This window comes from Agelaius phoeniceus, chromosome 2 (genome assembly GCF_051311805.1).
Source record: "Agelaius phoeniceus isolate bAgePho1 chromosome 2, bAgePho1.hap1, whole genome shotgun sequence".
In the NCBI taxonomy this organism is placed as follows: domain Eukaryota; kingdom Metazoa; phylum Chordata; class Aves; order Passeriformes; family Icteridae; genus Agelaius; species Agelaius phoeniceus.
Window position 1 is genome coordinate 67425031 of NC_135266.1, and position 14975 is coordinate 67440005.

Here is a 14975-nt window from a genome sequence, read left to right on the forward strand (position 1 = left end):
ATTAATCAGTTTAGCAGCAGTGTACTCTTCTGTGATGGAATAAAATTAAAATGTTTATTGGACAGGCATTGACTGTCTGGCTGATTATTATGTAATTATGCAGCATAACCACAGGCTGCAGAGAACTGGGGTGATAGGCTTCCTCATGTTCAGGATATCATTAATAATAAGCACGATATTTTGTTGCCTAAATACTTTGTTTAATGGGTTCTCTGTATTTAAACTGACTAGGTGGTACAGTTGACAGTTTCCCTGATTCCTATGATATTCTATCTCTACTGGCAAAGATGAAGTGCATCATTTAGGCTTAATACATTTCCAGTAGAGGAGGATGCTGTGCAGGCCTTTTTACAAATGTGATGCAGACACAGTAGCAAGCAAATAAAATTAATAAATCAGCAAGTCAACCTCTGTGATATTAGCTTCTGCTGGTTTTGCCAGACTGGTCTCAAACATGACATGTACTTTGAACTAACTGTAGTTGGAAGCAGATATAATGTGCATGGACTAAAATTATAGCTAATTGCCACAGTTTTATAATTTTACACACAGGTGTCACACTACTGGCAGACAGCTCTAGATTGGATAATGAGGCTTTTCAAAGGTGGCAGTACCTTATTTACTTGGCAGATAAGTTTAACCCTCTCTTCCAAAAATCCAAACATTGGATTTAGTTCCTTATAGGTTACATCTTAGAATTCAGTTTTCCTGCACTTCACTGATCTTTGTCCTAAACTACCAAATAAGAACCATGTAGAGATCAAATGAGTTTCTCATGTCTACAAGAATAGCATGCTGATGGAGCCAGGTTTTGCCTGTGGTTCTGGGAGCAGCTCAATGCACCACCCCACAGAAAGGGCTCTCACTGGCTCCATTTCTAGGCTGGTAAAGTTCCTATGCTCTGGTTCCCATGTAACTTCTCACCCCTCCCTTTGTTTCCTGGGAGAAGATGAATTCTGCTTCAGGATCCCATCTGTAATTTGGGGAGAACAGTATGTTTCTGGTGCTGAGAAGTAACAAAAAGATACATACACTGGTGCTGGAGGGAAGCCAGCTGGTAAAACCACAATGAATCTAAGTAAGCCTGACCTAAATCAAATGGGTTTTCTTTTGTCCTACAATGAAGATGGATAATGTTGGTGCTCTGTTGGTGCAGAAACAGCTGTGGCTGCTGCATCTTACTGAAGAGATTTACCAGTAAAGACTAATGTCGGGGTATTTCCTGATGAACACAAGCCAGTGTGACTCAGCAGTGACACCAGTTGCTGTGCGTGTCTTGTCAGAGGAAAAAATGTCAGCTCTGTAAAGAGAAGGACCCCATGTGAGATCCAGGACTGGCCTCACTCCCACACCACCCTGCAACAGGCGCTTCCCCCTGCATCTGTCTGATCCCTCCACACAACAACAAGTGTCCTGTGTGGAATCTGCTCAGGAATTGTGTAGTGTAACAGAGCAATGCAGGCTGGGGACCAGAAAAATTGGGCACAGCTGAAGGGTTATTTTCGGGGAAGGATGAAGCAACAAGGCTGTGCATGCTTGACTCATCCTGTGCTGATTAGGAATAGGTTACTGAGAAATCTTTTAAAAAGATGAAAAGAAGGAAAAGTAACCTGGGAATAATGTGTCCCAGTTTGCAGCTTAAAAGCCATACATCTAAATCTGAGCTAATCACTGTATACTCAATGAGTAGTCAATGGGGAATAAAACAAAACCAAAACAGACACCTTCAGAGTGCAGCTCCTCTCATTCTTATAGAGATGCTTAAAATGGATCCACATCAACTGGATTTCTTTCCCCTGACTGGAAAGAGAATAGAGGATGCCAAATTCAGAATAACCTGTCCAGCATGTAGAAAGGTAAGCTGAACCCTGTTCTTGTAATTTTTTTTCTATTTTTCTTGCTCTGGCTAGGGACAGTGACACCCAAGATTAGTAGAGAATCTCAGCCAAGAAGTAATACTGAGCTGCAATTTGACTCTCCTTTGGGCTGATCTTTTTGTCTCACAGCAGCCCAGCACTCAACAGAGGACCTGTTCTTTAGGCATTGAATTTACAAGGCTCAGAGATCTATTCTCATGTTGCATCAGTACTTACAAGGACAAATTACCTTTCTTTTTTATCTTCCCTTTGAGTACATTTGGCAAGCTCCATGTTCTTTTGAAATCAAACCAACAAGCTACTGCATTATGCTAAAAAGCCGTCCTAAAGCCTGTAGACCTCCAATATACAGGTGGGAAAATACAGCCCATAGATCAATCTGCTACAGACTTTAGGAGAAAATTTGATGCAATTGTGATAGGAATCAGTAACCCGGAGATCAATCCTTTTTTGTGTGTTCCTGTCTCTTAAAAAGCTGAGCTAAGGATTTACTGATGACATGTCAAATTATTGCCTGGGCAAATGTGTTCTTGGAGGATTAAAATAGTTTGCAATTCCTGCCAGGCCTGCAATGGCTGACAGCATAATTTCATTAGTATAATACATTCCTAGGGCAAGAATAATTTGTCCAAATACACTTAAAATGTTTGGATGAAATAATCTACCTTGCCTGAGGCTGCCATCAGAAAGCACTTATCAGGCCAGACCTTCAGTCTCATCAACACCTGTGCAGGAGGCTGCTCCTGTGCCATGGCTCAGAGAGGTGTGAGAGCCCCATATCCTTCACTGGCTGGAGAGGAGAGGAATGGAGGACCATTTCGTTCTGAATTTTTTACTCCAGACATCTGAAGCAAAGCACCAATCCTGAAACCATACTGTGTTGTGCTGTGCTCATTGCTGCCTTGGCTAATATTGTATCAATATCTCCAGAGGCTGGAGTTTCTGGGTGTACCCACAGACATGCTGAGCAGGAAAAGGAATAGGAGTTCCTCACAATCCAAATCAACAAAAAGCTTGAAGGAGATAGAAGAAATCTCTTTCCAGCCTGATCAAAATTAGAAACCAACAAACAATATTATAAAACCACACTGAGTTCCTTGGCTGTGCATTGATGCTTCAGTCATTCTGGGCTGGGCCTGACCCTGGTTCCCTGATCCCCAGCTCCACTTGCAGGCAATTGTCCTGCCCCAGCCTTGGCTGACCCTGTCCCCAGGGAGATGCCCCTGGTGCTCTGTCCCCAGTTTGTACTGCTCCTGGTGGGGGCAGTGGGATGGTCCCTGCCCTGCCCTGCTTGCCCAGGGATCCCCTGCAGCTCCCAGCCCCCAGTTCCAGGGGTCACTGGCTGCCACCCATCCTGTCAGATTTGCACTCTTTGGTGGTGCTGACATAAATAACAATTCGCTGACTGCAGGAGTGATTTACTTTAAGCACTTTAGCACCTGCTGTTGCTCATTACAGGATTATCATGCCCCAGATTGTTCCTGGCAGCCCAGGGTTTACAGTGTTACCACATGGCACGTGTGTAAGAGTTACCTTACAGGGGTGGTGGGTTCATGCACTTGCTCTGTCCTCTCCATGACCCTACTTCATGCTAAGATCTCTCATGTAACTGGAAGCCACAGGTTTTAGGCATGTGACAATCAGAAAAAAAAATCAACAATTAACTCAGCATGAAGGCTTTTAATGGTAGATACCGGCATCTGACAGTATCTCATGGTTCAGGATAGCAGCCCATTCTCCACTGTTGACTCATTTTGTCACTGTGTGGATATCATTGCAATTAGTCTTGCCTGAGAAGGATAAGAAGGATACAAAGATGGAGCTTGTACTAAAGGCTCTGCAGACATCTGGCATTTCACACTGTTCTCCTGGGCTGGCATTCAGTGGGGGAACTTATAATAGTTTTTAGGGCACATCTTCCAAAATTCTTGGCAAAAATAGCTGTCTCACTCCTCCTGGTAATCTCCCCTGCCTACTTAATTGCTTAAATTGCTGGTTCTGTTTTCTGATATCTGCAACACATCCTTTCTCACTGTAGCATTTCACAGTGCTGCAGACTTAGAGCTTCAACTTGTTTTGTTAAAATTGGTCACCTGCAGCCTAAGCCATAGAAGAGTTCCATTATTATTTTCTGGCCTGGTAACCATCTGTTTCCTACTGCCAGCACCAGCCACAGTGGTGCCTGGTATGTCCTCTGAACTGTCTGTCCTCTCTCCTCTCACCATCAGAACTTTCACTGGAAGTTACTTTAATTGTACTGCTTAGGATGGCTTTATGGACAGCCATCACTTAAGAGCAGTGCCCATGGCATTTCCAAGTAGGAAAGATGGAACAGTCTATGCCCAAAGATACAGAAAATGGGGAAAAGAACATGCTAACACTACAGAGAACAAAGCACCCTGCAGCTTTCTCAGCCATTGCTGTGATGAGGTGCAACAACAAAATAACCCCACCAGCAACAAAAAATCCCCAACTCAAAATGACCCCGCCTAAAATCTAAATAATAGGTTTATGTAGTTAAAGACAGAACTGGTCTATACAAGTTTTGAATTGTTTTGAGGAAAAGGTTCAGCATGACTATAAAAACATTGTAGAATCAAAATTCATATAAACTTCAAGTTTAAATAAGCATTGCTGCAAAGTGGGGGAGAGGAGGAAGGTTACCCTATAAAAGACTTTGGAATGTTTACTTAAGAAATACCTTTGAGGAACTCTTTTAAATCAAAAGTGGTGCTTAGAGGCAAGGGATATACTTCTGATACAGAACAAAAGACATTCGCTGAGGCCATAATTTCTTTACTTGTAAAGATAAAGTTTAACAAGTTTAATGGACTGGTAATATTCTTATATAAAGAAAAAAAAGAGATATTCTAAAGTAAACCTGCATGCTTTTGGCATTCTTTTTGAGTCATGTAGTGTAAGCATAGCTGAGGTACTTGCCCTATATAACATAGTGAAGATGGCCTAAGAGCACCTAGTAGAATTCTGGACCCCTAAAAAACGGTCCAGATAGCATAGAATATGTTTTATGCTAAGAGCCAGATTTTCAAAGGACTTTGTAGAGTAGATTCAAAGAGGGCCTGAATTATATAGGACTGACAAGTTATTTTCTAGAAGGGGAATGTACTGCTGACACTCTGTATGTTGCATGGGAAAAGTTAAAAAATTGTAGTACTCAGATACTGAATGGGGGCATGTACTCAGATGGGAAAAGTTAAAATTTGCAGTACTCAGATGCTGAATGGGAGGAAGCATAAGCCAGCCAGCCAGTAGTTCAGGACAATGAACAGGAATGGTGGGGAGCTCCTGTCAACTCTGCTTTATCTTATCCAAACCAAGTGAGGAGAGCTTCCATTTCAGTTATTTGCCACTTCACGATGACATGCAACTTAACCAGAAAATTCTGCACTGTGCTCCATTTCAGCACTCTCAAACGTCCTTGGAACAGTTTAGCCTTTGGAGGGTTTCTTGTTACTGGAGTTTTCTACAGAGCAGAAATGAATGCAACACTGATGTAATTGTGTGTACATTGCATCACACATGCTTTTCACAGTCATTCAGAATTCTCTGATGTTTGACAAACAGAAAAAACTCTGCTGAAATGGTTAAATAGGTTATTAGTTGCCTTTTTTTTCAAATATTATTTCACATTTTGAAATGGATGTATATAAAAACACTGAGAGTAATCTTAATCAAGGGAAAGAAAAAGGTTTCCTTATTAAGGAATGCTGAAGAGATTTTGTGTGACCTTTTCACCCACTCAAATCAACAGGCAAATCAACATTTCGATTATGCACGTCTCCATGAGTGATGCTCTTACCAGTTTAGTTATTTCACTTTGTTGTTGCCCAAGAATCATTATTTTAAATATAACAGGTCAGTCTCCTTCTTCTATTTCTTCACTGACCTTAAACATAACTGATATTTAAGAGCCTGAAGTTGTGATTTTGACAATTTTAACAAAGCAGTGATATCAAAAGTCTTTTGTCTATGAGCTGATTAGTCAGGCTGGTGACTCTTGATAAGTTCAGGCTTCTTCAGTGAGAGTAGAAATACCAGAAGATTTTCTCTCCAGGAATGACACTGTTATCAAATAAGCATTTTCTATTTGTATACATTTTGTCCTGCATTTTTAAACCCAGGCTGTGCAGGAAGCATTAAAGGTGGCAATGTCTAAAGTTATTTTGTGGCATCTGACTCTTAGCTGGGTAGTGGAAACACAAACCAGAGAAATGCAAATCGTTTTCAAGGAAAATTGCTTGGTTTTCCCACTTGATTTATCTCCTTGATTTTTGGTAGAAAAGGTAGGAAATTGAAGTTGGTCTAGACAACACGTGCATGCAGCTTTTCTGGAATGAAGACATTATTTAATATCAGGGAAAAAAATAAATAAAAAAAAGAAAATATACTGCTAGATGTTGATGATTATTTTTCTAAAATATGTATTTTATTTTCAGAATGGAAACATCAGTGGAAAGTACTTTGTACCAAAGGTTTTTAATGACTTTTAATGACTCATATTTATGAATCTTGGTTTTGTCTTTGATTTTTCAGGTAGAAGGCCCTGTTTCAGCTGCTGGAAGCAGGGTTTTGGCATGGAGAAATCCAGGTATTGCTTTCTGAGATTAACTATTGCAATCACTATTACCAATGGAATCACGCTTGGTAGGGAGTGACTGTACAGCCTGTCTGCCCATTTGGATGAGATGTGCATTCCATGGGAAAACTTGCAGCTAGTGTATGAAAAAGCACAAAAATCTGCAATACCTGTAGTTTTGTTCTCAGGTGACAGTTACCTAACTGGAAGAGAATTTTCTTGGGTTCATAAAAGGAGGGGTTTCATTCTTGTTGCTGTGTTGTACCTTTAACTATTGGCTAACACTTCAGGCTGGTGGGTAGAAATTGCCGGTAAGCTGCAAAGCTCCGTGGATGACATCCCATTCATCTGGGCTGGGCTCTTGGGAAAACATTCTTAAAAGGAGAAGTGGTTGAGCTAAGAATAGATGATTACTTCTAAATTTGCTTTCTAAGGGCCATTAAGTAATCAAATGAGCTCCTGTGATTGGGAGGAAAGCTCAGTAAACCGACATAGTGCTGGGTCAGCATGTGTACTAGTGAGCACACAGGAGGGAGCTTTGCATGGCTGAGTGGAAAGTTTCCAGTGATAGCCATGACCTGTTCTCTTCAGAATAAAGGATTTCATTAGGTGAATATTGAACAGCCCTTACTTTGGTCTACACCACCTCCCAAGGTCACCCTGCAGGTGGTGACCCAGCCTAGATGTCTGTAATTCAAATAGGAGACAGCAAAACAACCCAGTATATGGAGGTACTTATCTTTAAGGCTTCATTTTATTTAGACAGTTCTGAATATGGAATGATGTTATAATTAGGACACTCGGCTGGGCTGTAGGAGATGATGATGATACAGTGACTCAATTTCTCACTTGTCTGTGGGATAACAACTGTTTCCTGTGGGCGTTGTAAGCACTATAATTCTGTCATGTTATGGAGGTGTTTCCAGCTCAACGTGACAAGCATTGCCGGTTAAACCTGTAAGAGTCCTATAACTCAGAAAAATGGAACAAGAAAATTTAATGAATGGTGGAAATTGTGCATGCTTATATTTTTCATACACCAAAAAAAAAAGGGATTATTTGGGTTTATTGGCTGGCCACCCAGAAAGATGTAATACCCAGATTTCTGCAGTGCCTAGTTTCCTGCAGGCTGCTCAGATCATGGACTGCTTCTGCAGCATAGCAGAGCCCTGATCCTGATTCTTTGTGACAGCCACTTCCACCAGTCTAGACCAAGTGAGTGTGAGAAATCATGGCAAGTTAATAATGTTTTTCATCCTCTCTTCCTGAAGGCTAAATGTCTTCTCTGTAGGGACAAGGATCCTCCAAAGGGTGAAACAGAGCAGCCCACATTTGCAGTCAAAAGGACAGCCACAAGTAGAAACACATAGTCTCTTCTGCAGAGTGCCATGGGCATTACTTTGAATTAATGATTTCAAAATCTGTCACGTTCTGCTTCAGAAACTGATGGAGGAAAGGGCCCTTTTATCTTCCTTTCTTTACTGGCAAAAGAACTGGACAAAATCTGCTATTTTGTCCTAGCTGAGACTGGTACAGAACATCCCTTATGACTGAATCATTGCCAAACACCCTTGGTGTTAGAGACATGAGCCTGAATGAAACTGTCAACTGTACTGGGAATATTTTCAGTTCCCTCCTCATCTCTGATCCACTTTCTCCATACCTTTTCAAGGAAAGAAATAGGGTATTTGGCTTAGATTTTGGATTTTGTCCAGGTAGATGTAGAGATGGAAACCCCTTCTTACTGCCAAAGTGAGAGATACACAAAAAATACAGAGAACACTTGTATGTTAAAACTGATTGGGAGCAAATGGAGAATGATAATAATAATAATAATAATAATAATAATAATAATAATAATAATAATAATAATAATAATATGTAAAGTGACTGACTTCACTCTGTTAGTGTTTCTTAAAGTGTGAGTTTATGGCTTATAACTTAGCTGTAGCTGATTTCACTTTGAATTCTTCAGGCTTCTCAATCTAAGCACAGAGATCCACCCACAAGAAACAGCTTGCAGACTCAGACCTTTAGCTGGAAGAGTTGGCTGACTTATGTCAATCAGCCTGCCAGTATATTCTCTCCCTACTCCCTTCCTAAAATAGCAGTAGCTAGTTGAAAATTTGTTTTCATGGGGGTGGGGAGGTGATAGGAATAATAAAATGCATTCATAAGGCTGGTTGTGCATCATCCTGTGTATATTAGCCATTCACATGTGGTGCATGGCTCCAGAGTTCACAGTAATGCCATTCAAAGGGATTTTGACATTTAAAGGTCAAGTAGCACCTCATTCATTTGGAGAGAATAATAAAAAAAAAATAAATTAAAGTGAACCTCAGAAAGATAAATTAAGAGAACAATGGTGTGATAGCTTGCCATTTTGCTTGCAAGGGGTTTTGAAGATCAGTCAGTAGTTTCTCTTGCCATTCACTGTGAAATATAAAAGGGGTATATAAAGACAAGCCTCTGGCGTAAAAATGGCTACAGTGCCTCTCTGCTAGAGATCAAATAGCCAAGGTGCTTTGAAAATCAGAGGAAATAACAAAAATTATGTGACAAAGTTCTGTTTGCTGCCTTCTGCTTCCTTCTTCAAAGAGCTGGAAACTGAACTAGCCTTGCCTCTGGTCCATGCTTTCCTCCACTTCTTTGCTTCTCTTTTTTTTTTTTTTTTCTTTGATTATTTTTTTAAATAAGAAAAAAAATTGGTAGGTTTAGGAAAATGTACTTATTAAGGAAGAAGACCAACTGAGTTTTAAAGGCCCTCTTATTCATCTTAAAAGTCACTGAGTTGCGCTGGCAGAGGGCACACAGTGCTGCTATTTGCACAACCTGAGGGCAAGAAACATTTTTTTTAAGCTCTTGTTGTTACAACACTTTATAATAGGCACAGTCAGAGCAAAAACCTTCAGGAAAAAATGTAAACATTTTTATAAATTTGTTCTCTTGCATAAGAACTGAAAGGTGAAGCCAACTTTTCCCCCATTCCAAAGCAAAAATAGACCAGAACTACAAAGAGCAGATTAAATTCTCATCTTTTCTTGAACTCCCTTTAAAACAGAAATGTGGTTTCACAGCTGGACACTCTCCATGTGTGTAAATCACTGTTTGTTGCCTACTTTTCCACACCATCCAGCTCACCTGAGAATCTGCCTTTGGTGTGTGCTGTTGAAATGAATCTTTAGGCTGGACTTTTAAAAGCTTGACATTTAGCTAGATGAGAAATAAATACCACATGACTGTAATGATAGCACACACTCTTTATCCCCCAACTTTTGGAAGGATGAAAGCACAGGCCTGTCTTCTTTCAAGGCATTTTCAAACTTCCAGTAATGAGTAAGCAGGAATTTATTGTTGGAAACAAAACACCGTGACTGCCACTGCAGAGTTCCCTACAGAACTGCCATGCACAGCAGCCTCGCTGGTTTGAAACTACCACGTGTTGGCAGGGAAAAGGTGCAACACACTTAAATCACTTCCAACATGCAAGATTTCTAGGGAAAAAACCCCAAAACAACACAGTGAAAGGTCTCCTACTATCAGATTATGATTTGTCACTGCCATATGGAACACTTAAAATGAAGGTTAAAGAATTTTCAAACTCATCATTTATTTGGCTCTTCTTTTTACCAAGTTTCTGAATGCTGGTTTTACAATCCCATAATTTAATAATGAAAAGAGTAAAGAGCAAACACTACATATGAGTGTCTGTAAAGGACATAGAAGACTAAGCAATATATTTAAGTTGAATTAACTGGAAAAATTTAACTGGATTGTGCTGAGATGTCATAATGTACAATTTCTATGAACACTAATTTTTAAGGAATGCATCAGTTTTGCCTCTGAGTTCCTCCACTGTGGTACAAAACAAGGACGCATGTAGGGAAATGGGATTATGTGGCAGTCATATTTTCTGGAAAAATCCCTTTGCCCAGGATGCTTCTTCTGGGAAGCTGAGAAGCCTCAGAGCAAAAGGCAAACAGTATTATCTCATTTGCTTCTCCTGTGTTTTGCTGCTTTGGAACGTGGTTGGAGATTTTTTATCCAACAGGTGCACGTTTCATTGGTTTCATGTGAGTTTTTTTGACTTATTGGCCAATCACAGCCAGGCTGTGTCAGGGCTCTGGAAAGAGTAATGAGTTTTCATTATTATCTCTTTGTAGCCTTCTGTCTGTATCCTTTCTCTATTCTTTAGTATAGTTTAGAATAGTATTCTTTAATATAATGTAGTATCTTCAAATAATAAATTAGCCTTCTAAGAACATGGAGTCAGATTCATCATTCCTTCCTGACACCCCATAAATACAATAGGATTCTTTTCCTTGGGAAGTACTTGATCTGCTTTCTCCCTACCAGAAGAAGCCAAGATAGTGAGTGTTGTTAATTCATTAAGCAATTCATTCACTACAACACGGCTGGCTTTCAAGGAGAATATAAACTCTTCTGATTATTTTAACTAGAAAATAAATTAAGTTTTTAGTATTTCAACTATGATTAAATGACGGTATTACTATGAAGTTATTACTTTGATCTCCTGAAGCAAATAAAGGGGGGGAAATGATGTTTTAGTAATTCTTCAAGTACTATCTAGTTATAAAATGTATATCCAAAATAGGATTTTTCAGGCACTCAGAACTCATTCTAGATATTTTACAGTATTGTACACCCTACCTAAAAATATTTCCCTGTGCCTGATTTTTCTTCCTATCATTACATTGCAAAAACACTTCAAAGCAATGAAAGGACTCATAAGAGGCATCTGGTGCCTGGGCTTCCATCACCACTAGCCTGTGTCATGTCACAGAGGTATTCCTGACAGATGTGGGTCCTTCAGGATCTGTATCTCAATTATGCTTCTTCACTGCTGAGTGTCAATACACCAGGTGTATTCATCATGCACAAGAAGACAGTCTAAGAGAAAGAGTTGGGGTTGTTCAGCCTGGATAAGAGAAGGCTCTGGGGAGACCTTGTAGCAGCCTTCCGGGACTTAAAAGGCACCTGCAAGAGAGCAGGAGAGAGACTTTTCACAAGTGAATGTAGTGGTAGAAGAGAAGAGGTAATGGTTTTAAACTGTCAAGAGAGTAGATTTAGGTATTAGGAGGAAATTTTTTACTGTGAGGGTGGTGAGACACTGCTACTGGTTGCACAGAGAAGCTGTGGATGCCTCATCCATGGAGATCTTCAAGCCCAGGTTGGAATCAGTTTGGGACTTTGATCAACCTGGTCTAGAGAAGCTGTCCCTGCCCGTGGCAGGGGCATTGGAACAAGATGTTTAAGGTCCCTTCCAACTCAAGCCATTCTAGGATTCTATGATTCCATGATATTGGCAAGTGTATAACCTGTCCCTCATCAGGAGTAGTTTTTTTCTTAATCTTCTAATAGCCTGGGACATTGTTCTTCTGAGTGCTGTTTGTGTGGCTGTACGTGTGATCACAATGGCACCAAGTTTACGTAGATCTGTCACAGATGCTGCCTGAGACCAAGTCCCTTGGCACCCTGCTGTGAGTTACCTGGAAGCACTCCCACAAACAGTTCTGACAGTTTTATATTTATGTTGTGCAGTGCTTTGGGCTCCAGAAACCAGGGCCAGACTTCTGTCCCAGGATTATGTATCACCTTCTCTAATGAGATGGAAAACACACCAGAATATAATGCTCGGAAACTCAGTGGAAACGACCACACAACAACCACTGGGAGAGAATTTTCCCTCATCCCAGCTGCCAAAAGGGCTTTGTGCCAACAGGAGAGGCAATGCAAGACAGAAGCAAACCACTAGCAACACCCTTGTCAAAGAAATGTTGATAGCTTGCACTGCTACTTTACGAATCTCAAACCAGATTTAAGTGACCTTCAGGATTCCATTCACAAACAAAATGGAATAAGAAAATTTAAAGATGCTTTGAGCATGGGTTTGGCTTTCAGTTATCCTGAGGATCTTGTTGAAGATCTTAGCTGGGTTGGTTTACAGGCAGTGTGTAAGTTTTTTTTTAAGTGCCCATCTTCCCCTTCCTGTGAGGTCAGCCAGCCAGTCTGCAGCTGAGTTCCATGGAGATACAGAAAAAGGAGTAAAGCAGCTGAAGTTTAAAAGACCATAAATTACTCCATTCTCTGATGGTGGGTGAGTGCAGGTTGCACTAATTTTTCACACCAGCATCCCACTTTCCTTAATGACTGTCTTAACTTCAGCCCTCACAACTGTCTTTCAGGCAGTTTTTAAAGCATGCAGAAGTATCAAGCAGAACCTTGTCATTTCTCCATATTTGCAAATTGAGCTTTGATAAGACAGGTTTTCATGAGTGCATGCAGGAGGACACTGTTGTCAGGGATGACAAAATCTGGCTGGTCAGGACTATTTTTTTTTTTTTAACACTGTAACATGAAATGATGTTTTTAGTATTACTTCAGTGACATCCAGAAATCTTAGAAAGACTTAGACAATCGTTGAGGGGGGGTTTTGATGCATTTTTTTCCCCCCTCACATTCAAGAAATGATCCAATTATAAGCCTATAGGAGTTATGATCCTTCCTTAAGTTGGGAAAATGTTCTTAAGATCCCCTCTCAACACCAAGAAAGCAAGAAAATTGCTCCTAGAAAATGATTCCATTTTTCAGGCAAGTGCATTCTCACTGACATTTCCCTCTCACCTTTGAGAAAACTCAGCTGAGTCCCTGAAATTAACAGTCATAAATGTGTGTAAGGATGTGTGGAATGAAAAATTATATGGAAGGTAAATTACTCCTGGAAAGTAAAGGCCATGTAGCTAACTGGAATGGAAAGGCAATTGTCCATTAGATTCAGCTCCCATCTATCCATCACAGCCCAGATTTCCACAGTCAGGACAGCCACAGGAATGGACTCATTCAACTCAGTGGTTCTTAGGAGAAGGTGGGATGATGTTCTGTATGGGTTAGACCATTTCCACCAGAGTTCCTTCCTTGCTGTGCTGTGCATGGGATGGACCACAGACATTTCTAGCCCAGTGTGTATAGTTTGTTCTAGATTACTTAAGAACAGGAAATCAGTAAAAGTGAAATAACAAACAAAACCTAACCAAAGCAGGCAGTCTTTGTCCTGAGATTTGATTTAGGTACAAAAATGTAAGCATTAATAAAAGGTTACAAGATTACTTATTTCTGCTTGTTATTGTGCTGCCAACAGTTCTTGCCATTTGAAAATTGCCCACAGTGTCTTTCAAGGACCTTCTTCATCCCTTTGTTCTCCTCAGGGAATTTATCTATCACTAACCTTTAAAGAGTCCTTTATTTTCCCAGTTAGTGTTTGGAAGCACTGCAGAACAGTTTGAAATATGTATCTATATGTAGAGAGAGTTTATCAGGATAAAGCAAATTTTGAGATTTCTGACATTAAATTCCTAACACATCATATAAATATGTTATGTTAAATGTCTGGTTATCTGGGCAGGGTAAAATGTGATTTTTTTTTTTACTCAGTTTAGATATGGCCAACAGAATTATAAGCAACATAAATATAAGCTAAGACCCAAATTAAAATATGGCTACTATGTGCCTAATTTAATCTTAAGTATAAATTACTATTCAGGTGCCTTTTTTTCAGTTGAAGTTTATCTAATTTAAGGAGCTCAGGACTTGCCTCTTCACACCTTTTAATATACTGAGTGAGAATCAAGTGTGTGGGTTTCCCTCACCTTGATTACCCTTGCCATCAGAAGGAGAAACTGTGCTGCAAGTAATAATAGCAATATTAAGATACTTCCCTTTATTTTTTTATTCCAGGCAGAGCATTCCAGTCAGTTTCTGAAAAGTATAATTCTTGCCAATAAGAAGATTAAAAGCTATTTAGACTACCATCATTTGTGGTCCATGGAGAACCTAAAAGCAAAATATTTTACCAGTAATACCTGCATAATCATGATAAAGATACCAGTAACTTTTTTCCTAAAATGGTTCTAGTTGCCCATACCTACAGGCTGTAAATAAAGCTGTCTCACAAAGAAGAGATATCAGTCTCATAAGTAAGAATGTCTGCTTTCAGTATGAAAATGTTTGATCTAAGAAGCCTGAAGCTTAAAACAAAAAATTGAGAAGATTTTTTCAGCCTTACATTTCCTCCTAGAGTGAAATCTTTACCCTGCTGCTTTATTAAGGCAAAATGGTGGGTCTGAAGATGAACTAAAGTATTGTGTCTGAGTTACTGACCTTCTGTTTCTTGAAAATAATTCCCTAACCAAGGGTTATTTGTTAGGATCACCAGTTGCATTCAGACATTACTCAGTGGTTAGCAGAATGCAGCATGCAGGTTTGCAATGCTTCCAAGAACTGTAGAATTATAGAATGATGCAATTTTTTAGGCTGGATAAGATCTTTGTTAACTTAGCACTGCCAAGACTGCCACTAAACCATGTCCCTCAGTGCCACATCCACGTGTCTTTTAAATACCTGCAGGGATGGTGGCTCAACCACTTCCATGGGCAGCCTGTCCCTATGCTTGACAAGGTTCTAGTGAAGAAATTTTTTCCATC

The 14975-nt window shown here is 39.9% G+C and overlaps 1 protein-coding gene across 6 annotated transcripts in view; it reads left to right on the plus strand.

Moving 5' to 3' along the window:
- CCDC169 (coiled-coil domain containing 169) overlaps positions 1-14975 on the plus strand; it is a 65159-nt gene that overhangs the window by 30678 nt on the left and 19506 nt on the right. For 4 of the 6 annotated variants that reach the window (XM_077173783.1, XM_077173782.1, XM_077173785.1 and 1 more), the window contains one exon: positions 6432-6486. The exons of the other annotated variants lie outside the window; for them this stretch is intronic. In XM_077173783.1, coding sequence (XP_077029898.1) covers positions 6432-6486 — 55 coding nt within the window. The remainder of the gene's footprint in view (positions 1-6431; positions 6487-14975) is intronic. 6 annotated transcript variants of the gene reach the window in all.